Source organism: Xenopus tropicalis, chromosome 6 (genome assembly GCF_000004195.4).
Source record: "Xenopus tropicalis strain Nigerian chromosome 6, UCB_Xtro_10.0, whole genome shotgun sequence".
In the NCBI taxonomy this organism is placed as follows: Eukaryota; Metazoa; Chordata; class Amphibia; order Anura; family Pipidae; genus Xenopus; species Xenopus tropicalis.
This window is the reverse complement of record NC_030682.2, coordinates 137814638-137840221: the sequence shown is the minus strand read 5'-3', so window position 1 is coordinate 137840221 and position 25584 is coordinate 137814638. Positions and strand designations below refer to the sequence as shown.

The window sequence follows — 25584 nt, the reverse complement described above, 5'->3', positions numbered from 1 at the left end:
TAAGATATAATTACCCCTTATTGGGGGCAGAACAGCCCTTTTGGGTTTATTTAATGGTTAAATGATTCCCTTTTCTCTGTAATAATAAAACAGTACCTGTACTTGATCCCAACTAAGATATAATTACCCCTTATTGGGGGCAGAACAGCCCTATTGGGTTTATTTAATGGTTAAATGATTCCCTTTTCTCTGTAATAATAAAACAATACCTGTACTTGATCCCAACTAAGATATAATTACCCCTTATTGGGGGCAGAACAGCCCTATTGGGTTTATTTAATGGTTAAATGATTCCCTTTTCTCTGTAATAATAAAACAGTACCTGTATTGATCCCAACTAAGATTTAAATAATCCTTTTTAGATGCAAAGCAGTCCTATTGGGTTTAATTAATGTAATGGAACTCCAAGGTGACTTTCCTTATATTCTAAAGCAGGGGTTATCTTATTCCCGACAATAGACAGTTCTCACTGGGTCATGTGACATTACTTGGCATTGTTTATTAGCATATAAAACATAAAAGTCATAATTATCCTGTAAAATATACATTATAAACTTAATGATAATGTTAGCAAATGTAATCAGTGCTTAGCAAAAGTGCATTATTAAAAATAACGTGTGCCTTAATGTAAAATATGAGAATATTAGAAGTCTCTTTGGAGTCCTTGGCCCTCAGCCTTATATGTTTATAGGGTGGCCAACTGCAAATCTCAACAAAGAAGGACACAACTGCTTTTTATGTGTGTGTGTCTGTGCATTGCGTCGGACTGGGCCACCGGGGCACCGGGAAAAAACCCAGTGGGCCTTGGCCCTAGTGGGCCCCGCACCCGAACCCCCCAGGGTGCTCCCGTGATCCGTCAGGCTCCCCCCGCCCACAACGCACCGCAGGTGAGTTTAATTTAGGCACGCTCGGGGGAGGGGGTCAGAGGGTGTTGAGGGCTCCTGCGGGGGGAGGGGGGGTGTGAAGGCAGCGGGGGCCATTGGGGGGTGCAGGGGCCCCTGAGGCAGAAGCCCCGGTGGGCCCTGCACCCCCCATTCCGAACCTGTGTGTGCATTTTTGCTTCTTTATATTATAATAAAAAAAATACACAAAATATAGTACTTAACTATACATATATATATATATATATATATATAGTACATAACAAATGAATGACTAAAGTCTGATAGCTAAAGTAAATCTGAATCAAACATAATGAGTTGGAATGTATAAAAAGTTGTAGAAAATATACAACATATTCCTATTTTGGAAATCATTTATTTGTCAAATATTACAATTATAATAAAAAAATATATCAATGGTTACTGTATAATAGGGCAGTTATTTTGAATTCTTTATAGACAGCCCCCCCAAAAAAGGACAAATTAACATCCTTCTTGACGTGGCGCAGACAGACCTTTATACAGCATGGAATGCCTCAGTGACTTAATATATTTTAGTATTTTACAATAAGGGTTATATTGTTCTTATCCAACTTGTGTTGTTTGTATCACTGTGTATATCTAAAATGCAATACAACAAACTGCAGTGGAAATTTACAATTTCATATGACAGGTATCTGTAACCAAATCCCTCCAACCATCATCTATGTGACTAAACCCATGGAGCACCTTAAAAACGTGCCATAACCGCTGTGTACGGAAACTTTGAGAGTTTGGGGGCAGTTATTCTCCCTTCCATATTAAACTTACTGTTGCTCTCATGTGTCTGAACTACTTCAGAAATGGGGGGTCTCATTAGACATGTTATAAATGCATCCTGTACATTTATAATGATATATTTTTTATTAATACAGGCCAACGGATTATTCCATTCTGAAAAGTTGCCGTTTTAAGTACTAAAGTCAGTCCCTCTGGCTAGTATGGGGCACTATCTGTTGCACAAAACACTGCCTGTCGCATAAGATCTTTTATGGCTGCTGAAATAAAGACGTATAGACTTGTGGGAGTGCACACCCGGCCACTGGATGAAGTACAAAGATCTGATTAGTTGCACCGGTGCGATTTCCTACGTCAGTAAATTAGCTCCCTATATTGTCTTTCAGCAGCTACTTTGTCTTTTTCAGAAACTCACAGACAAAGTAGATGGTCAGACTGCAGTCCACGTCGTTCCAATGGCCGGTGCTGAGCATTTCCACGCAGTCTTCGTACCCAGAGCCATCGTTGGGTTCTCCGGCTTTCCAGCTGCTGTAAGTCTGCAGTGGGGAGTTATCTGCATACACAAACTGCTTCTCTTTCTCAATGTCATTTATTCCTATAAATACTCTGAAAAGCCCCATTTTGGAGATGTAATCAGCAATGAGGGAATTGGTAGCTTGATCCTTGGGCATTGCCAATGTACCCCCTCTTATCCGACACTGGGTCAGCGCATCCCTGTAGTTCCGCTCTTCTCTCACAATGTAATAGTACTTCTCATCTGTTTCCCTGATGCCGGCAATCACTTGGAAGGTAAAATAGAAACACAAATGGGTTCCTGTGTGTTATCTGAATTTCCTTAGGGGCTGATTTACTAATCCACGAATCCGAATGAGAAAAATTCGGATTGGAAAACGAACATTTTGCGACTTTTTCGTATTTTTTGCGTTTTTTTCCGTCGCCTTTACGACTTTCCCGTAAATTGTCGCGAATTTTTCATAACCGGTACGACTTGCGCGAATTGTCACGACTTTTTCATAGCCATTACAAATTTCGTTTCATTGCCATTATGACTTTCGAGAATTGTCGCAACTTTTTCATTGCCATTATGACTTTCGAGAATTGTCGCGACTTTTTCATTGCCATTATGACTTTCGAGAATTGTCGCGACTTTTTCATTGCCATTATGACTTTCGCGAATTATCGCAACTTTCGTATTGAGAGCTCGAAAAAGTCGCGACAATTCGCGAAAAAGTCGCAAAGTACCGATCATTACGAAAAAAACGCATTCGGACGCTTTTCGGACGTTCGTGTATTAGTAAATGTGCCCCCTAGTGTACCAATACCTGAGAAATTTAAAATACCGAATGCCAAACATACAGGGTCAGACTGGGATGTCGGGCCCACCAGGGCTGCCCCCTCATGCCCCCCACCCCACCCCATCTGGCTCTACATTGACCCTAACTAAGATATGATTAATCCTTATTGGAGGCATAACAATCCTAATTAATGTATAAATACTTTTTCAGCAGGTTTGAAGGGGTTGTTCACCTTTGAGGTAACTTTTAGTATGGTGTAGAGAGTAATATTCTGAGACAATTTGCAATTGGTCTTCATTTTTTATTATATGTAGTTTTTAGTTATTTCAATTTTCAGTTCAAGAGCTCTCCAGTTTGGAGTTTCAGCAGTTATTTGGTTGCTAGAGTGCAAGTTAGTGGTTTGGATGACAGACTGGTTTATGAATAGGAGAGGATACCTGAACAGAAAAGTAAACAAAAAGTAACAACAACAATATAACTGGAGCCTCACAGAGCAATAGTTATTTGGTTGCCGGGGTCAGTGACCCCTATTTGAAGGCTGGAAAGAGCCAGAAGAATAAAGCAAATAATTACAAAACTAGTGAAGACCAACTGAAAAGTTGTATAGCATTGGTCATTCTATAACATACTAAAAGTTAAATCCCTTTATGGTAGGGAGATCCAAATATGGTAAGCTCCCTTATCCACAAAACCCCAGGTCCCAAATATTCTGCATAACAGATCCCATTCCTGTACTATAGAACATTCCACTTTATAAACTTGGTTATATTACTTATGATTTTACAGTTGCTGCACCTTTTATCCTCCCAAAAATATATTGCCGGGAAAATCCTGCGACATGACCCTTGTATTCTGGCACGGCTCAGAATGCATAAGATGTTGATACTGTATTGAGGTCACAGTAAATTTTCAACCGGGATTCTTTAAAATAGCATTCAAAACTAGAAAAGCCAACATTCCTGCTGTCCCGGCCCTTCATATATGAGCTCAGCCATGCTGTGGGCCATGCTGTGGGCCGTAGGCATGTCTGCATGCTATTATTATCATAGCCGTGAGTGTGCACCTTTGACATCCAGCCCCTGTCTCACTGTGACTAAGGTACAATAAGGGAGTCCTGTTCTTGCCAGTGACCAACCAATAAAGGATCAGTATATTCACTTGTGCAACATGAGTTCAGTGAATAGGGTTTGTGCAAAACATACGTTGTACCTTCAATTTTAATCAATTGGAAATTGGAGCTACTCCATATAGATAATTAGCTATACCAGCTTATACCCCTTCCTTCACCCTTTGCTGCGACTGTTTTGTTAGCAGAAGTCTATTTGCAGGGGATTATCTGTATACTGGTAATCTAATTATCTACCTCACAAGAACCAAACATGGAGAAAATTCAGTTCCCTGTTTAGCTCAAGAAACAACAGCTTTTGGTTTTTGGTAAAACAATCGGCAAATAGTGTATTCAACACATTGCACTCATATTGAACAAGTTGAACAACTGCCCCTTTAATTACAGGGCCTCTTTGTGTATTGTTGTGGGAAATCCCATGTATATACTGTTATATGCCCCTTTGCTGGGTGATGGCCATAATGATGCCACGGATGGTTTGTTCCGTATGCCCAGGGAACGGCCAATGAGAACACTTACCATTTTTTACAAATTTTAAGGAAGACTTTAGGTGCGCAACATTAACGTCCAGCTGCCCCACAACTTTGCGGTACCTTCCACAGTCACAGTAGCTGCCTGTTACGATAAATGAGAGGGAAACCAGGTTATTATTGCCCTGGAGAAAGAATAGATGTTATAGTTAGTGACGGGAAATGAGGGAGGGAATATTGCAGCACTACAGCCCGCGGCAAGGCAATGAGGTCACAATGGGGCAGGGCAGCCTGTTGGTGTGTGGGAAATCTATGGAGTAGCCACAATACAAGCTGATCTTCTGCATAGTTTCACTGATAGTCAGCTGACACGGCCGTGCTTGTCTCCAGCCTCAGTCTTTGGGCTGAACTAATCACTAATCCTCGTAAGGGATATAAGTCACCAAGGAGTTTCATCATGACAATTGTAAGAAGTCACATACAGGTCAAAGAAATCCAAGGTGACTTCTAATACATTATTTATTATAATGCACAGTGGGTCATGTGACCAAAATGTCAGTATTAAGAATTATATAACTCACTAAGCACTGTTTATAAGGGTATCATTTACAGCATATTCATGGCACGTGTGTATTATATACATATTCAGTATAATGTGATTGGGCCCCTAAGCTCAGGTAAGTGACAGCTGGATAACAGAAAAGAAGATGGGGGGCTACTGGGGCATCATTGGGGGTATCTTTTCCCTGCTAAAGGGCTGTGGGTGCCTTGGGCTGGTACAGAAGCCCATAATACAATGTTCAGCATATCAAGCCTAATTTGTTGTTGAGCTTTTGTTCTCCTTTACAGTAGACACACAGAGCTACTAGTAGCAGCTACTTTTAGCGGCTACAAAAAAAAAAATGCTGATCATTTACTGATAACTGTCTCTATGTGTGTTTTAGCAGAGGCAATTCTCAGTATGGTCTATGGCAGGGGATTTTCTGGCGTTTAGTAGCCATGAAAAAGTAGCTGCTACTAGTAGCTCTGTGTGTCTTCACCCTTAATGACCGGTGTATGTTTTTGACCAATATTCAATAAACAAAGAAATGATCACAGCACCTGATTTTCCTTTTCCTCCTGGAAGGCCGGGCAAGCCTTTATGTCCTTTATCCCCTTAAATGATAACAGAGTTCAGTGTTACTATTGAGCTTATTATAACTCACAGACCATTTGTAACATTTGAATAACTAGGGAAAAGGGAATGTAAAACTACAAATATAATGGCATTTTAGGTAACTTTCCAATATTTCTTCACAAAAGGGGTTTCTTCACCTTTGAGTTAACATTTAGCATGGTGTAGATAGGGCTAGGGTCCAATTTCCCTTAGTAACCAGGGAGCGGATTGAATAAGAGGCAGGTATATGAATAGGAGACGGGCTGAATAAAAATATAAATTATAACAAGTAACAATAACAATAAAACTGTAGACTCAGAGAACAATAGTTTTGTGGCTGCCGGGGTCAGTGACCCCCATTTGAAAGCTAGCAAAGAGTTAGAAGAATATGTCAAATAGTTCAAAAACTATAAAAAAATAAATAATGAAGACCAATTGAAAAGTTGCTTAAAATAGGTCATTCTGTAATATACTAACACTTGACTAAAAGGTAAACCACCCCTTTAAAAACTTGAACATGCAAAATTGTATCTGGATTCGGTGTTTCTTTGCACCCTTGTGTTCCTGTTTGGTGGGGCAGGCTATGTGCAAAATGGGGTGCAAAGTGGGGCTCATTTATAAACACTGGGCAAATCGGCATATGGGCAGTAACCCATAGCAGCCAATCAGTGATTGTTTTTAGCCAGCTGCAGGCTGAATAACAAAGGCAAACATTTGATTGGTTGCCATAGATTACTGCCCAGGGGGCAATTTTTCTCAGTGTTTATAAATGAACTTCATTGAATTTTTTTATCCAGCGTGAGATGCTTTCTCAGTGTGCAATACGTGCCCTTGTGTCTGGGGGGGTTAGTAAATGACCAAGACTAAAACCCAACTGACCAGAAGCGCAGGGTAACGAAGATAAAAACACCGACGTCACCTGACGAGTAAAACCCGTAGGTGTTAGTAAGATCTTGACCTTTACGTAAATGCACATTTCAGCCTCTTCCTCCTACTGGAAAACAGGGGAAGGGCCAAAGCCGGCAGGGTGGAATGTGTCAGAGCCACAGGGCAGCAGGGCTCATTAATTGCCCCTGAACCAGAGCATGTGTCACGTGACCACAAGGATATGGGCTGTAAGTGCTCACCCTCGCCCCCTTTGTCTGTGCTGCACTCCATTGTTCCTGTCAGTTTAGCCTGACACCTCTGTCACTTTCTCCCCTCTTCAACTGGGGCAGATCATGAGGAGCGGGGGAGGGAGGGCAGTGGTGTAATTAGATGTTATGGGGCCACATAGCTTTAATTTAGGGACCCAATACATTGCTACCAAGATATATTCTACAAAGATATATTGAAGTTGCTCATTAAAGAGGTACTTCACCGTCAAATATTTATCATGCTGTGTAAAAAGTGGAGTAAAGCATTACGGGGATCCAATCAGCAATTAGATTTCAACAGTTAGAAAACCAAAGCAAAGCATCTGATTGGCTGCTATGAGCAACATCACCGGTAACGTTTCACTCCATGTTTTACACAGCATGATAAATATACCCCTCAGTGCGGTCATTTGAAATTTTCGAGAGAGACAGGAGAAGGAGGCAAATAATTAAAAAAAAAACATACTAAAAGTTAACTTAAAGGTGAACTACCCCTTTACGCAGGACCTTACTGGCCCCCCTGCACTCTTGGGCCCCCCTAAAGGTCTGCTTCCTCTGGGCTTGGGATAGAATGAACCCCTCCCTTTGCCCCCTATATACACGAGCCAATCATTGGTATGGCCCAGAAATCAGCCTGCATGTTACTTTATATTAATATCCAGCAGTTGTATTACAGCGCCTATCATGACATGTATCCTTGTTATAGGGAAAAATACCAACTCTGGCACATAAACATTCCCCGGGGGCAGAGCAGTGAGGGCAAATATTTGCAGGGCACCCTGTGAGAGGCTCATTGATTATATTCTTGCGCAGCGTAGAATTGATTAAGGATCAGGGACAATACGGGAAGCCGGTCACATGGTACAGAGCGAACCCGTGTGCTCCCGTGTCAGGCAAATAATGGGGTTAAAGTGCAACTTGTCTTCATTCCCATTGGCTGCCGAGCTCTATATTCCCTTTATAAGGCAATGCCTGCTGGCGCATAGCTGGCATATTCTGCATATTTCCCATTGGTTCCTTGTTTGTCAGGTTGCTTATCAGCAGGCAAAATGGAAGCAGCGAAAGTGGGTAACTCTCCGTGTAACAGCCCAACCGGCTTATAATAAGGATACACAGGGGCAAGTTATTACAGCTTTGTATTATATTATGGTTTAAAATAAAATGACCCCATTATCTGACAGTGCCCTAAGCCTGGAGTAACTAATTGAAGTCAATGGGACAAAAGCAGGGAAACACTTTTGAAACTTACCGGGATTGGATCTGTTATCCAGAAACCCATTATCCAGAAAGCTAGACTCCATTTTAATCAAATAATTCACATTTTGTAATAATAAAACAGTATTTTGTATGTTTAGCCTAAGAGTCTCCAAATTCACTCGCTATAAATATAATGCTCGTAGTGCAGGTCTAATCCTTCCTATACAGAAATAAAATCATGGAATTTAGCTGAAATATCCATATTTACTTTCCTTGGTGTGAAATGATGTTGCCAGCGGAAAGCAACTTACCTTTGCTGCCAATTGGGCCAATTTTACCTATCAGGCCCTGGTCGCCAGAATCCCCTATTATTCCTTTATTGCCTGTTAAAAATATAAAAATACAGAGTAAAAATACAAATCTCAAGATATTTTATACCAATCTATTCTAGGTGCATAGAAACACATACACGTGGACATCTGATACTGAAAAAAGAATAAAAAAACGTTTTTAACTTGGGGTTGAATAGTTAAAAGGTGCACCTCCAGCTCAGCATCTAGAGCTAAGGATGCTGGGAGTTGTAGTTAAGTGTAACTACTTAAAGCTGAACTTGTTAAACAAATGCTAATACTTTTTTTTTTATTATTTTACATTTATTTTATTTTTACGTTTATTATTATTTTGGGAAAGAAGCTGTGCTATTCCCATTGGGAACACTAATGTCTATGTGCAGGGTCACTGATGCAAATGAATGAATTCTATTCCAATGCTGCCATCTGCTGGTTATTTGATGGTACTGTTTATCCCTTCATTGAGTAACAGGCAAACTGCTGCCCTGGGGGGCAATTTCATTACTGATATGGAATGGAGGGCCTGGCACAGTAACACTGGCTTTCTCCTGTTGCCTAATATTAAAGGGGCCATCTGGGGTGGGGGAAAGCAGATACTGGTTACCAGTTCTAATGCTGCTCTAGCCCATGTCTTTGCACCTTCCCACAATGCACAGCAACAGGGTGAATGGAGAGCTGCAGGGTGGGCGCAATGCCCCTTTATATGTAGAGTACTTATCTGAACAGCAGGCCCAGACTGGCAATCTGTAGATTATGGCAAATGCCAAGAAGGCTGTTAGATGCCATAGGCAGTCTCTATTGCACCTCCGAGACCTTGAAATGCCAGGACCTGTTTTTAATCTCAGTCCGGACCTGTTGAACAGTCAGTACATTTTTTTGTCCTATATTGAGAAACTGGCAAATCTTTAGAGGCACTAGACCTAGAGGTCATCCCAGTAAGTAGGGACTTTGTACCCCGCAAGACACACTCTTTGTAATAACTACCCATAATGCTCTCTTGCTGTTATCATCCACACAGCATGAAGTCATAAAGAGGTTTGGACTGGCTGTATAGGGGGTGGGGCCAGTTTTGGGTGTGACTTAATGGCAGTGTGTGTTAAACCTTTAAAACAAAGAATGTACAATTACTCAGAGTGCTCATTTCATCAAATACAAGAGGTTTCTGATCTCTTTTCTGAGCAGAGCAACGTCAGAAGAGTTCTCTGTTTTCCTTCTGACAGGCTTTTCTGAAGAAGTGACCAACAGGTGGCACTTACACATTTTTGCTGATATCATGGAATCGTAAAATAAAATGTTCATGTCAATTGCAAAAGTGCTTGAAAGAGCATTCTATCCATTTTACGTTCATTTGTTTGAAAAGGTTTATATTAGGGTTACCAGATCATTTGAAAACAAAGGGAAACATCTAACAAATGCATGCTGCAGGGCTACTCTGATTGCATTTAAATGTAATGGCAGTTTATTAGTATATTATTAATATACAGGTCCCTGGACACTATTATAACATTCCTCATCCCCCTTTGATGAGACCTGTATATGCTTTTGCCCCACCGATATTTACTCACTGCCCAGCGCCACCTAGTGTTTGTGGGTAACCTGCCCAATGCTGCCCAAATGATCACATTACCTTTCTGCCCCTTGGGTCCATCTTTTCCCAGCTTTCCCAAGACCCCCGTATCTCCAGCTTCTCCATCATCCCCTAAAACCAAGACAAAGGCATTAGCGGCCATAGGAAAGCGGGACACATAGGAATTATAGGGACTGAGCAATTCTAAGCTGACATTTTTACAAATCAGAACAGTTTTTATTTACAAGAAATAGTTCATTGATATTTTATTATTTTCACGGGGAAATTTTCAAATACAGAAAATGTTTAATAACGCAGGAAACTCCCATCGTGTAAATACGTTCCACCCAAGGGCATTTCCTACTCATTTTTAGGTTAAAAAATGTGCATTTAGATAACACGTTTTTGAGTTATTGGGTGAAATGTAATATTAGACCTTGCCATGTCGATGCAATCAGTAATTCTAAAATGTAAAACACATGGGCCCACAAGCAAAAATGGAAAACTCCCTAATATTCCTATTTACAGAGTTCTGTGGGATCCTAAGTACATGGCTGGTTTGGAATTAAAGGGGTAGTTCAGCTGGGTAACCCAGCATATTCTGTCTCAGAATAGCACTCTTTATGTTAAAAAAAAATAAATATATATATTCATTATTTTTTCTATTTCAAAGCTATTTTTAAGTTTATTAACCGCTAATATAATGCAATACAGCGACACCTGCTGGTCTGTTCCGCTACTGTATGGACAATAGAGAGAGATGAGAAGTAAAACAGAGAACTGTTCTGATGTTGCTTATTGTCCATCTCTTTCCTGAGCAGAGCAACATTGGAACAGTTCTGTTTTGTTTCTGAATGTATTTTCCTATCTGTACAGTCACAGGTACTGACCAGCAGGTGTATTATGTATTATGTATATGTATTAGCTGTTAATAAATAGCTTAAAGGGATACTGTCATGATTTTATGGGGTACTTTTTATTTCTAAATTACACTGTTTACATAGCAAATAATTCACTCTTTTAAACTTTTATTCTTGAACCAACAAATGTATTTGTAGCTGTAATATTTGTGTGTAGGCGCCATCTCAGTGCATTGTGCCTGAGTCTGAGCTTTCAGCCAGCGCTACACATTAGAACTGCTTTCAGCTAACCTATTGTTTCTCCTACTCCCATGTAACTGGAGGAGTCCCAAGCCGGACTTGGATTTCTTACTATTGAGTGCTATTCTGATACCTACTGGGAGCTGCTATCTTGCTCCCTTCCCATTGTTCTGCTGATCGGCTGCTGGGGGGGTGGGGGGATATCACTCCAACTTGCAGCGCAGCAGTAAAGTGTGCCTGAGTCTGAGCTTTCAGAAGGAGCCAGCGCTACACATTAGAACTGCTTTCAGCTAACCTATTGTTTCTCCTACTCCCATGTAACTGGAGGAGTCCCAAGCCGGACTTGGATTTCTTACTATTGAGTGCTATTCTGATACCTACTGGGAGCTGCCATCTTGCTCCCTTCCCATTGTTCTGCTGATTGGCTACTGGGGGGAGATATCACTCCAACTTGCAGCGCAGCAGTAAAGTGTGCCTGAGTCTGAGCTTTCAGCCGGCGCTACACATTAGAACTGCTTTCAGCTAACCTATTGTTTCTCCTACTCCCATGTAACTGGAGGAGTCCCAAGCCGGACTTGGATTTCTTACTATTGAGTGCTATTCTGATACCTACTGGGAGCTGCTATCTTGCTCCCTTCCCATTGTTCTGCTGATCGGCTGCTGGGGGGGTGGGGGGATATCACTCCAACTTGCAGCGCAGCAGTAAAGTGTGCCTGAGTCTGAGCTTTCAGAAGGAGCCAGCGCTACACATTAGAACTGCTTTCAGCTAACCTATTGTTTCTCCTACTCCCATGTAACTGGAGGAGTCCCAAGCCGGACTTGGATTTCTTACTATTGAGTGCTATTCTGATACCTACTGGGAGCTGCCATCTTGCTCCCTTCCCATTGTTCTGCTGATTGGCTACTGGGGGGAGATATCACTCCAACTTGCAGCGCAGCAGTAAAGTGTGCCTGAGTCTGAGCTTTCAGCCGGCGCTACACATTAGAACTGCTTTCAGCTAACCTATTGTTTCTCCTACTCCCATGTAACTGGAGGAGTCCCAAGCCGGACTTGGATTTCTTACTATTGAGTGCTATTCTGATACCTACTGGGAACTGCTATCTTGCTACCTTCCCATTGTTCTGCTGATCGGCTGCTGGGGGGGAGGGGGGATATCACTCCAACTTGCAGCGCAGCAGTAAATTGTGACTGAAGTTTATCACAGCAAAGGTCACATGGCTGTGGCACCCTGGGAAATGAAGAATATGGCTAGCCCCATGGGAAAAACAGATTCCAATGCAGGATTCTGCTGGAGAAGCTCTATTAACTGATGGGTTTTTAAAAAAAAAACATGTTTTCCCATGACAGTATTCCTTTAAAAAGTGTGTCCCATTTCACTCAACTGACACATTTGAATTTGGAGTCAATGGGTGATTTTTTGCAGCGACATTTTCCATACTGCACCACTTTTTTTTTTTTACAGTGCAACTTGTTTTGCTGCCACTGAAGCCTATGGGCATTTTTTTGCAACAAAATCTGGCAAAAATGATGCTATTTAATAGCTCTGAAACAGAACAAAAAATAAATGTAAATCACACAAAGTGCTTAGAAAAACCAGTCACTGACATTATCTCCCTGTCCCTCCACATTTTGCCTTTGGCGAATTTCTTCACAAAACTGCTGCAAAAATTAACCACAACAAAAATCAGTCACGTCAAAAAAGTTTCAGCCGCATGGTAGCCACATTTCAATCACTAATTGCCAGCCCATCCCAACATCGTCTTCCACACCCCAACGCCACTAGCCTGCCCCAGAGGTTATTGCTCCACCCTCTTTGTCCAGCTTTCCATGCTAGGAAAGATGGCAGCCCTAATAGTGTTAATCCAATAGATGAGGTCATTTTCTAAGGACTGTACCACTTTGGCTGATAGGGAGCAACAAAGAAAAAAACCACCAAACTCCCCAGTACCTGTTATTCCTCTTATATCTACACGGTCCCCCTGAGAGCATCCGAGGGCCATGCACTTGGGCATAATGAAAGGCTGGAAGGCCCCCGGTTAAACCACTCAGTAAATCAAAACAGTGTTTGACTGCCCCGAGCCATCGTTCCCATTGTTCATTGCTCATACCCAGCCCCATTATTCATACCCTGCTTTTCAGTAACATTACTTATAAGCACATGGTTTTGCCTTTGGAAGGAAAGCACCAGGAAAGAAGTAGCATCGAATGCTGGGCAAAGAGGGTGAAAATCTGTGGAATCTTGTATGTCTGTGTAAATAGGCACCTTTTCTATAGGCACCTTTTCTAAGTTTGTATCAAAAAGGGAGGTATATTTACCTTTAAACTGGCTTGGTGAGAAAGCTTTTTAACAACAACAAAAGAAAATTCCGTAAACCATTGAATGAGTGAATATAGAGATAAAAATGCTACTTCTTTCCCGGTGCTTTCCTTCCAAAGGCAAACCAAGTGCTTATGAATAATGTTTGGTTTGACCTTCCAGCCCTTCATTATGGCCAGATGCATGGCCCTCGTATGCTCTCAGGGAGACCGTGTAGATATAAGAGGAATAACAGGTACTGGCGAGTTTGGTGTCTATTTTCTTTGTTGCTCCCTATCAGCCAAAGTGGTACAGTCCTTAGAAAATGACCTCATCTATTGGATTAACACTATTAGGGCTGCCATCTTTCCTAGCATTGAAAGCTTTACAAAGAGGGTGGAATCTTGTATGTCTGTGTAAATAGGCACCTTTTCTACAAAAGCCCAACTGAATAAGTTTACATTGTAAAGTGTTGGATTCTGGGAATTACATAACCCCCAATTGTCCCGCTTTTCGCGGGACAGTCACAGTTTTTATAGCACATCCCTCTGTCCCGGGTAGTTCCATGAATGTCCTGCATTTCCGTAATAGATTACGGAAATGCGGGACATTCATTGAACTATCCAGCACAGCGGGATTCACTGGCTGGAGCCAGGCGCTACAGCTTCGTCTGTTGCTTTGCTTCTTATGCCGCTCCTTGTGCAGCACGACAGGCCCTTTTATAAGGTTGCGCCCCATGTGTACGTGTGGCACTGTGTATGGGGGCACTGTGTATGGGGGTACTGTCCATGGGGGCACTTTCTATGGGGCCATTGTGTATGGGGGGTACTTTCTATGGGGCACTGTGCATGGGGGTACTGTCTATGGGGGCACTTTCAATGGGGGGTACTGTCTTTGGGGCACTTTCTATGGGGGCACTGTCTATGGGGGGTACTGTCTATGGGGCACTGTGTATGGGGGGTACTGTCTATTGAGCCATTGGGGGCACTGTGTATGGGGGGGCAAAACTGGTACATAGTTATAACTCACTTATAACTGACTGCCTTCTCTCTGTATTTTATTTGTAGGAGTTGCTATATTTGTTTTTCTTACGTAGTACAGTATGAGGGTATAGCACATTTGCGTCTGACCCCGTCATTCCAACGATATAAAAGGAGTATTTTTTTTTTAAATGGGGTGTGGTAATTGGGGCGTGGCCACAAAAGTGGGCATGGTCAAAAAATTTGCCGCGCGCCAAATCTTTTTGTCCCTCTTTTCATTTATCAAATGTTGGGAGGTATGGAATTAAAGTCCCTTTGCTTTCCATCCACTATACAGTAGCTATACTCTCACTATATATTCCCATATTCTATGTGCCCAGTGGATTGGGGTAGAGGGTCATTGGGAAAACTGGAAGACAGGCCTTATTTAAAGAAATATAATAGGACTTTCCAGTATACATTCAATACACAATTCCAATGACTTTATAGTTATTTTAAATCTAATTGCTGTTGATTATTAATAAAATGTAGCAGCAGCCGGCTGACTGATAGATCTGTAAAGAAGCATGCAAGGCACTATGGGAAATGTAACCTTGGCAGCAGAGCTTACTTATACTGCATTGCTGCAAAAGTCAGAATGGGCAGTGCAGAAGGGACAGACAGATACTCTTGCAAATCATTTTTAAAAACCTTGAAAAATTTGTGTTGGGAAGTTTCTGGATTGACTTCCCCTGCTTCATTTTGTGTATTAAAAGGGCTCTAAAGCGTTAAAATTAACAAAAATATGAATTTAACTCTAAGAACAAGACAATTTTACTAATTTGTAATACATTCACTAAAGTTTAGTGAATTTTAGTAAGTTTCACCTTTACAAGATGGCAATACACCAAGTCTACCAACAGGGGGCTCTCAAGCTCCATTTGCACAGATGGCTTAATGGCTTCAGCAGTTCCCTGGTCTGTTTCATGGGCACGACAGAGAATAGCTGCAGAAAATTACCAGGAAAATGGAAACTCGTCTAAAATCAACTTCATATGGAAAGTGTGTGGAACTAAAGCTGTGATTCAGAATACGGAGTTCCAGTGAAAGAATGTTGTTTAGGAGACATTGCACAGGATGGACTGGGACACATTAGCCCTGCCAAGGAATGCACTGTACGGCCCCCAACCCAATGAGCTGAGAAAATGCCACTCCTGGTAACTTCAAGAGCTGAAATTCCAATTTTTAGACCACAATTTTGTCTCTTCTAGTGCAGAGAGGGCTGTTGAGCTTTCTACACTATAAATGCCCCCCTCAGGGTGGAACTAGGGGGCAAAACTCCCCTGCCCTGAGCTTGTTCCCATACCAACTCAAGGGAGCCCTGGAATGACTGCCAGCATGGACCTAAAAGTATTCCCAGGGTTCCTTTGGTGCAACTGACTTGCAAATGAATGTAAAATTGCTCACAGTGCTCTTCTGAGCACTTTTGCAATTACATTTTTTTTTCTAGTTTTCAAGGTATTAGCAGTTTTCATTGTTGATATTTGAAATAACAGCGCCACCTGCTTCTCATTTTGACAAACTGGCTACAGTCGGTAGAAAATAAAATTAGTGAGAATTGGAAAGTCTTGCGATGTTGCTCAGAGTTCAGACCCACCCAAGCAGCTGATAAATCCTTGGGTCCTGTGGGTTTCAGGCCCATCAGGGTGCATTGCTCGTATGGTCCGGCAAGTGAGCAGCCTAGTGCAAATAATCCAATGATTGCTGCGCAGCACCCACGTTTCACAACTTTTTTTTTGTAGTTTTGCTCATTTTTGGTGAAGTGAAACAGGACAGATCCGCTCATCACTAATTATATCCCTATATGTGCCAGTATCAGCCAGGGCAACATGGGTTTAGGTTAAAGCACTTTCCCCCATATGTAATAAAAGACACTAAGTTTGCCCGACAGTAACCCATAGCAACCAATAAGATGTTTGCTTTTAAACAGGTGACCAGTAAATGCTTCTTGCTGATTGGTTGCTATGGGTTACTGGTCCTGGGCAAACTTAGTGTTTTTTATTACATACCTCCATTTATGTGGCATCAATAGCTGATAAATGAAATGTGTCCTGCAAAATGAAAAGCCATGGGCATTATATAGCTGAGCAGCACCCAGCTTCTATCCGGAGCAATGGGAGAAGCAGGGCCAGGCCACTCCCAAGCACCCAGCTACTGAAGGGCTCACAACCAAGTCAGCCGTGGCACTAATTATATTATAGTAATTAAACTTCTGTAGAATGATCCAGAAAATTTAACCACCCCCCCATTAATAAACATGGGCCACATTGTGCACTATCCACAATAAATTCTTTTGAAATTCTATTTCTGCTTTATTATGAAATGCTGCCCATCTCTTAACAAAAATATCCTGTTAAAATAAATACTCAAATACAATATAAAAGACAAAAAAGATCGTATCCATTTCCTGCTCCGAGAGTAACTGTCAGTAATTCTAACAATTGGGTTTCCTCTCAGGGCACAGACTGTATAAATAGCCGGGCAGAAATGTCATTGTTTGTAGCCTGTTAGAAATATTCATACGATATTGACATTACGGGAAATAGCCAAGAGCGCTAAAGAGTTAATGGGCATTCACCAGTTTGGGCGTCCAAAACAAATTCAATAAATTATAGGTTCTCTCACATGAAAGAACAGAAGAGGGCACAAGATGGGAACATGGGCTGACAATTGGAGCGGCTCTCAGGATGTGGGCAACACAATCACACAAGTGGCGGAAGTGTGGGATAGATGGTAGGTTGCGTCTCTCTGCTACCGTTTAAAATGTTTTCCTGATACATCTTTTTATATTTGATGCAGAATTGTGTGTTCATAAATGGCCCAAAAGCTTCTGCTTCATTCTAACAAGCAAAGTGGAGCAGCCCTGTCTCTTCTGGATTGGCCAGTTTCCCCAGGGATTGTGGGGCCACATACAGTCAGGATCATTTACAACAAAATGGTTTGGTCCCCTATACAATAAAATGGTTTGGCCCCCTATACAATAAAATGGTTTGGCCCCCTATACAATAAAATGGTTTGGCCCCCTATACAATAAAATGGTTTGGCCCCCTATGATGAGTTGCCACCAGGACCCAGATATTGCCTTGGCTGATTTGGCACAAGAAGCCTGATGTTGCTGCACTAAAAACAAAATTAAAAAAAAAAATGCTTTATTGTCGGCCCCCTCCTGGGTCTAAAATCCCACTGGGCACCCTACAGCCAGGGTTGTATTTAGGACTGGCACTACCCTATGCTCTGCCCCCCTCACCAGTTGGAGCATAGGCAGGACCAATCATGGCAGGGAGGCAGGGTAGGAAAGGGACAGCCTTAGGCCAGACCCAATCATCACCAGAGCACCCCGGACTGCAGATCTGCATCCCCCGATATGTTGAAAGTAAGTTTAATTTACGCGTGCTCAGGTGAGGGAGTTTGGCAGGTAGTGGGGGTCCCTGCGAGGCTCTGTATGGGCCACAGGAGGCGGCACGTGGGCCCCTGGGGAGACAGCCATGATGGGCCCTGCACCCCCGGTGTCCAACCATGAAGAGAGGGGTACCCCACTCCCCTTTGTTCAACTGGATTTAGTTGCAAGTGTCCGGCAGCAGGCTGGGGAATTTATATTGTAAGCTTTCTTTTTCTATATATACATACCCCGTAGCCAACTGAATTAGTTAGAGCCTCCCTGCTGCTCCATCTGTCAGCTGCCATCAGTGCCTGCGCGCTTCCATGCAACACCACAGATCCCTATTGGCAGGTTAACTGGCTACAGAGTTAAAGCCTAAAGCCGGTGGTATAACTTTGGGGCCCAGTCCTTCCCTGTATATTTTATTTTCTAGGCCACCTGTGGGTGACCTAAAATCCCATGTCACCCACAACACACGGGTCACCCATCCAGGGGTGCTCGTACCATGAGGCGAGTTGAGAAATCCAATTGCAATTTTATGCGGATTTCGGCTACATGTGCCTGCACCCGAGCGTATTCCATTCATTTGTGTGCAGGCACAGGTAGGGGCGTATGGCGCGTAAAATATACACCATACCCATGTGTGGCATTAGCCTAAGGTGCAGTGTAATTGCATCAAAAGAGCACTCTTTTGTGCCTGCAATAATGTTGCAATTCTGGGGAAAAATGCTGCAATTTTGGGGAAAAAACATGGCGACTGTGCTCAAGATTGCGCACTGCGTCTAGGTAAGTGAATGTGCTCTATAGTTTTATAGTTCAGTACACCACAAGTTTCAGCAGTTTTAGTTCTGTAGCAACAGGAGGGGCACCCACTGTAGATCCCCCAGTTATAGGTATCCTCCTTGTAGGGCCACTCCCAGCAAAATGTAGAACTTAATGCAGAATTGCGTAGTATCTCTCTGCATAGAAGGGTTGACGGATTTGATATTTAGCTGAAACATTGTGCATTTGGCCCATCCCAGCTGCACTCATGTTCACACTCAGAATCTAATATCTAGAACACTGGCATTCACTAGCACAAGGCACACATAATAATTAATAATAATATTAATAATTTAGGATAGAATATGAGCTCCCACCTTTGGGTCCCGGCAGAATGGTGTGAGTGGAACAAGTATCCGCAGCAGAACTGTTCTCCACCTCCAAAGAGAGGACGCGCACATGTAGCGCAATCACCCCCAGGACTGAGACACCTATGGGCCACAGCTTCCCATACTTCATGCTTGTTGGCTGCACACTGGGCTCCTCGGGCTCCTGCGGCTCGGAGTTGCTATTTGTACCAAAGACAAGGCTCCCAATCCAAGCAATTTATGAAGCTGCAGAGTTTTATCAGGGCAGAAAGCTCTCTGCTCACTGTCAGGGATATTTACTTACAGGAGACATCTGTTTACGCTCATTTATCTGTGACTTGTGGAGCAGCCAATACTATGGACACTGATACATGGGAGGACACTGCAGCTCTTGGGCTTCTTGGTTAATAAACGTTTAATATACAGAAGGGCTAATCTGCCGGCACAAGTGCACACTTGCATGCAAACCTAAAATATATGACATTACGAAAGTCCCCAGGAGAGAGATGAAAATATGTCCTTTCTTGGAAGGGTTTATTTCCCTTTATCATTGAACTTTCCTTTCCAAGAACCAATTACTCCCATTATTGTTGTGTCTCTGTAAGGTCTGGGAGGGAAGCAGTTTGTTATTCTGTTCCCAGGTCCCTGCTGCAATGACCTAATTGGCCAAGCTACTTTGTAATCAATTACTTGGCCAATCAGTTGAAATCAGGCATTATGGTTTTCTGCCTTATGCTGTGGGCTCTTCTTTCCTTTATTCTTTCTTTGGGTTCTTAGAATGCATTCATAGCAAAGGAGTGCTTGGGGAACGTTAAATGGTATATAACATAGCCATAATTTGTGCACCTGAAATATGCTATGAAGAAGGAAGGTGGCTTCTCACCTTTAATGCTGGCTCCCCAACATTCCCCTTTTAGGACTGGATTAAAGCTTTGCATGTAACCAATTTCTGAATTCAGGTATTTCCCTTCACTACCTATAGGGCTAGAAACTATATACAGTATATATATATATATATATATATATATATATATATATATACAGCAGACCCCACGGTCACTGGGGGGGTGGAAGGAGAGACTAGTCCCACGGGGACCACTCAGAAGAATTTTTGCAGGGGGGTCTGGTGCGACCAAGTTACACTGCCTGACAAACTGCTGCCTGATTGAAAATCCAGCCAGTACCTGCATGCTGTCTCATAATTACACCCTATATGTCACTGGCCCACTCCAACATCATCAAGTCCACTCCTGATGCCATTAATTCCGACATCAAACAGCCTGCACTGTCCGGGTCATCTCTAGGTAAAAGGTACCAACCCTTCCACCTCACAGATGTCCTGCTGTGGTCTCCACTAAGAGAACTAAAAACAAATATGGATAGAAATGCATTATTTTATATGCTGTACTTCCTATACCAGCCTTAATTTCAGAATATTCAAAGTTGTACCTATGGGGTCCCCATTTTGGATTCTGATAGTAGTGTCAGTGGCACTGCACATGCTCATTGTGCTCTGGGCAGCTGTTGAGAATCTCAGCTTATGGGTCTTAAATCATGGCTACATCAATTACTAATTAAAAAGACATTATTACATTCTGATGCTAAGTGCTCTGTATTCATAATCTGAATTATTTAATCTTATGTTGTGACTTTTAGATTGCATACATACAGTATAGTGTGAGTGGGCCCCTAAGCTCAGGTAAGTGCCAGCAGCACAGAGTATGTGCAGGGAATCAGCAGAAAAGAAGACGGGGGCTACTGGGGCATCTTTAGAGAAAGACACCTACAGCAGGTACAGATGCCAAGCATTTTTTCTGTATAGGGGTCTTGTTCCACCCATGTCTTTTGGGGTAACAAGAAAGGCCTCACACTTATTTTAGAACTAGAGGACATTATTGTAGGAAAACCCTTGCACACAGTGTGTTACAAAGCACACTGACCCCCCCAGATGACAGCAGCCATGTTACCATTACATGACACATACACTTGGCAGCACATGTCGCAGAAAATTCCAGCCTTGGTCTGGCTCGAGACTGAACAGACTCTCTGCTTGTTTATATATGACTTATCTCAAAAATGCTAATTGCACGGTACCCCTGGGAGACGCACTACTTGACTCTAAAGTGAAACTCAAACTACTGTTCCACCAAAAAGATGAAATGTTGGAATTTCCTGTTTGTTAAAAGTCAATATTTATTCAAAATTATTTTGGTATCTTAATGTCACACACACAAAACCTACACTTTGCATTGTAACTGGAGCCAATGTACAGATACTGGGATACTGGGCATCTCAGTCCCTGGCACTTAGGGCTGAAGTAAAATGGTAAACAAGCAGTTAGTCCACTGTAGGGTGGACTAAAGGAATTATTCCCTATTTTCTGACCAAATAAACAAGAAATGAAATCAATTTTGATATGATTTATATATTTATATATATATATTTTATATAAGTCCAACGTATGGCGCACTCAAAAAATTTTTTTAAGCATTGAATAGAGAGTGCGTGACCGATTATATCACAGAGAGTCCATCCGTGTCATAATATATATTCCAACTCAGTCGCACTCCACGTGTAAAACATAGCATTTATTTACGGTTTATGTTAAAAAACACACTTCCGATGCATAGGAAAAAATAATACAGCAAAAGCTTAACAAGCTAGATTGCCACACTCACGCAACGTTTCGGGTATATTGCAGTCCCTTTTTCAAGCGCTTTTTCGTGGCTCCCACATGTCATATGGCGTTCATTCGTAAAGAAATAACGTATATAGTTTAAAACCGGATATGGCGTGCTGAGTCACCATGGAGACAGGACGCCACGGCGTCCTACCTACACAGGAGTCAGCACATTACCTCGGCTACAAATAGAGTAAGAGCTAACTAGAATATCACATCAGTAACTTTTTCAAGGACCACTCAAGTACAGCATATGCAAAAATGATCTGGTGAAATGTACAAACAAAATGCATGCAAAGCTCATTGAGAAATTTGCGTTCACAACAGTATGTATACATATAAAAATACATATCTATTATAGACAATAAAGTCGTATAAGACACAAAAGAAAGAGAAGCAAAGCAACCTAAACTCCAAGAGGTACACTATAGAAAGAGATGTAAATCAAAGTCCTTATTTAACCCCATAGGGGCCAGCGAGCTGAGGCGATGTATCCACTCTACTTCAGTTCTCTTAAGACATTGAATCCTATTGCCACCTCTTTTTAAAGGTGGAATATGTTGTATCACACGAAACCTTAAGTCCTCAGAACTGTGACCCATCTCCAAGCAGTGTCGCGATACAGGCAAGGTTTTATTCCCAGTGTTAACAGTGGACCTATGTTGTGAAAACCTATCACGAACTTTCTGGGTAGTCTCCCCAATGTAGATAAGATTACATGGACACATTAACATGTATATCACAAAACTAGTGTCACATGTATGGTGTCCACGAATATTGAAAGTTCTACCCGTGACGGGATTACTAAACTCGCGTCCCACCATGACAAACCGACATTGTGAACACCCCTTGCATTTATACATGCCCTCCCTTGGTGGTCCTAGGAAGGTAAGTTTCTTAGATGCCATGGGAGCCTCAGCTCTGACCAGTCTATTACCAATCGTACCACCCCTCCTATATGACATCATGGGGGGCTGTTGAAAAACAGTAATTGAAGGGTATGATTCCCTAAGTAGATGCCAGTGTTTATTTAAAACAGATTGCAAACGGCTACTATGTGCATGATATTGTGAGACAAACGTTACTCGTTGTCCCTTCTCACGTGCTATATGTCTATTTTTAGTATCGTGTCCACTGACTTTAATACGGCTATCTTCCAAAATCTGTCTTGGATAACCCCTATCTTATTTTATATATATATTCTGGTTTTGCCTCCTGCCAGCCATGTTCCATCCCGTGGGGCAAACCATTGCCTAGACCTGCTGAGCAAAGACGTGATTTTAAAGCCACAACAAGTAAAAAACTAACAGCTTCAAATCACTTTAATGAGCTTTAAATAGTCTCAGCTTATAGCAAGTGGTGCTGTAGCACTAAGGCTAAGGTTGGACGTGGCGTATTCTTGCCAAGCCGAAAACATTTTTTGCTGAGAATACATCCTGTTACTGTAAAATGACAGAACTGCGGCACTGGGATGGCACCCAATAGCATGGTATAGTATTTATTTGGTTTTGTAATTATCTGCAGCTATTAATTATGATAGGGACCTTAGATTGTAAGCTCCACTGGGACAGTCACCATTACAGCTGCTCAATTAACTGTTGTCACACAAATTCCTCAATGAACAATATGGCTAGCGATACGATATCCTAGGCCACTGGGCCCAAGCCTGCTGCTTACTTCCCTGCTCCTTCCTTTCAGGGACACTGTACCTTCCTACAGATTTCCAGCACAGGAGTCTTGTGTTTGAGGCACACTAAGCCCTACTTAGCCCAGTCCCTTTCCAACTTGGTCCCTATCTAGGAGCAGTTCCGCCGGGACACTAGTCATTTCCTATCTCCTCATTGGGGCCTTGGCTGCTCGTCTCACTAGCCTACCCCTAACTCTCACCAACTACAGCAAGTTCCACAAATCTAACCTGTGTAACCCCTTTTTGTTTGTGATACAGACAAGTCTAGCTAACAAGGATTAGAGCATGGGGTACCTGTACACTCTTTCTTAGGATGGGTCTTCACTATGTGGAAGAATTATTATGGATAGTGTTGTTGATCTACACCTCCCATTGACAAATGTAAGAAAGTAAATGGAAAAGGAAAAGTAAGGATGCCAGAAGCAACTTTGCAAATAAATGAACTGGGTTTATTGCACAAGACTATGAAATGAATGGCAAAGGGGAAGTACCCACCCCCTGCTAAACACTATATTACGGTGTGCAGGGACTGGTCATAAGCCTTATGGGCCAATAAAGTACAATATGTTAATAGGAAAATACCTGTAGATACATAGGCTTCTGCCCAGTAACAATGAAAATAAGGAAGGTAGGGTTTAAAGCTATAGTGGTTCTTAACCCTATAGGTCCTTACACCTGTTACTATCTAACCTAACTAACTACTCCTCTTTGGTACCTGGTTGAGATTTCAGGCCTCAGGTTCCATAGCCTCATTCACTTGTTCTCCTTCTCAGCCAAAGAGTAGTAGTTGTATCCTGCTCTCTCCCTTATCTAGCCTCTCCTGGGGACTCTCCTTCTTCAACAGTGCCGCCTAGTGGCTAAACTAGAAATAGCGTTTACATAAAATAATCTACTCCTTACAGGGTGACTTGCTTATTGCAGAAAAGGCAATGCCTATGAAACTACTTCTGTGGGTCCCACAACCAACAACCAGGCTGTCCATATTCTTCCTTACTGTGCCCCTTTGTGACACTTACCACTGGTTAAAACATATAAAGAATAGAAGCTGGTACCACGCAGGATAACCGTGAATAATGAAATGTAATTCACTCATGATTATAGTTGGATTAGATTTTTTACTTACACTTTATTCCTCTATATAACCCAATGACTGAAAGCCATGGCACTACTATATAGTAACCTTTCCCAGGTTATGCGAGAACAATGCCAGGATGCTGACACATAGAAAACAGCATATAGAATGCACCGATAACCACAGGCTGTGCACCCACAGGTGTCTGCATAAACAGAACTTTCCTGTACGTAAGAATATAATCTGCATGGAGACAAAAAAACAATCACACGTATGTATGGCTAAAGCCCCCGCTGGAAATACTGTTTTTGTTGAAGTGCTTTTCCCTCCTGAATTGTTTTTAATATTGTGCCATTGTTAGGTTACCAGGCTGGAGTAGTTTTACGGCCTGTAGATTGTAAGCTCTTGCGAGCAGGTCCCTCCGATCCTATTGTTACTCTTTATACTCTGTACTTTTTAACATCCATGTTTGTTTAAATTTATTGTGAAACGCTGCGTAATTTGCTGGCGCTATATAAATAAGGCCCGATAAATAGTGAGTGTCTATGGCACCTTACCGCAGCCCCTCTGGCATTTGCCCAAACCCACAGATTGCCAGTCTGGGCCTGGGTCCTGGCATTCCAAGTACACAGAGGCCCAAACAGCCCCCCAGCCCAATAAATAGTGAGTGTCTATGGCATCTTACAGCAGCCCCTCTGGCATTTGCCCAAACCCACAGATTGCCAGTCTGGGCCTGGGTCCTGGCATTCCAAGTACACAGAGGCCCAAACAGCCCCCCCAGCCCAATAAATAGTGAGTGTCTATGGCACCTTACAGCAGCCCCTCTGGCATTTGCCCAAACCCACAGATTGCCAGTCTGGGCCTGGGTCCTGGCATTCCAAGTACACAGAGGCACAAACAGCCCCCCCAGCCCAATAAATAGTGAGTGTCTATGGCACCTTACAGCCCCCCTGGCATTCCAAGTACACAGAGGCCCAAACAGCCCCCCCAGCCCAATAAATAGTGAGTGTCTCTGGCATCTTACAGCAGCCCCTCTGGCACTTGCCTGAACCCACAGATTGCCAGTCCGGGCCTGGGTCCTGGCATTTCAAGTACACAGAGGCCCAAACAGCCCCCCCAGCCCAATAAATAGTGACTGTCTATGGCACCTTACAGCAGCCCATATCTACATATGACCTGCCCTTACGTGCTTCTTTGCCAGTGTAAACAATCCCCTTGTCTTTCTTCATAAGAGATACCATTCACAAGGGTATAAGTAGGCTGCA

The 25584-nt window shown here is 42.4% G+C and overlaps 1 protein-coding gene across 1 annotated transcript; it reads right to left on the bottom strand.

Annotated features, from left to right (window-relative positions):
• Positions 1-1237: 1237 nt before the first annotated feature.
• On the bottom strand, positions 1238-19095 carry colec10 (collectin subfamily member 10). The gene is given in 6 exon segments (NM_001011227.1): positions 1238-2439; positions 4599-4694; positions 5651-5704; positions 8350-8421; positions 10016-10087; positions 18890-19095. Coding segments are annotated over 6 exon segments (828 nt in total). The 5' UTR covers positions 19032-19095; the 3' UTR covers positions 1238-2047.
• Positions 19096-25584: the final 6489 nt, after the last annotated feature.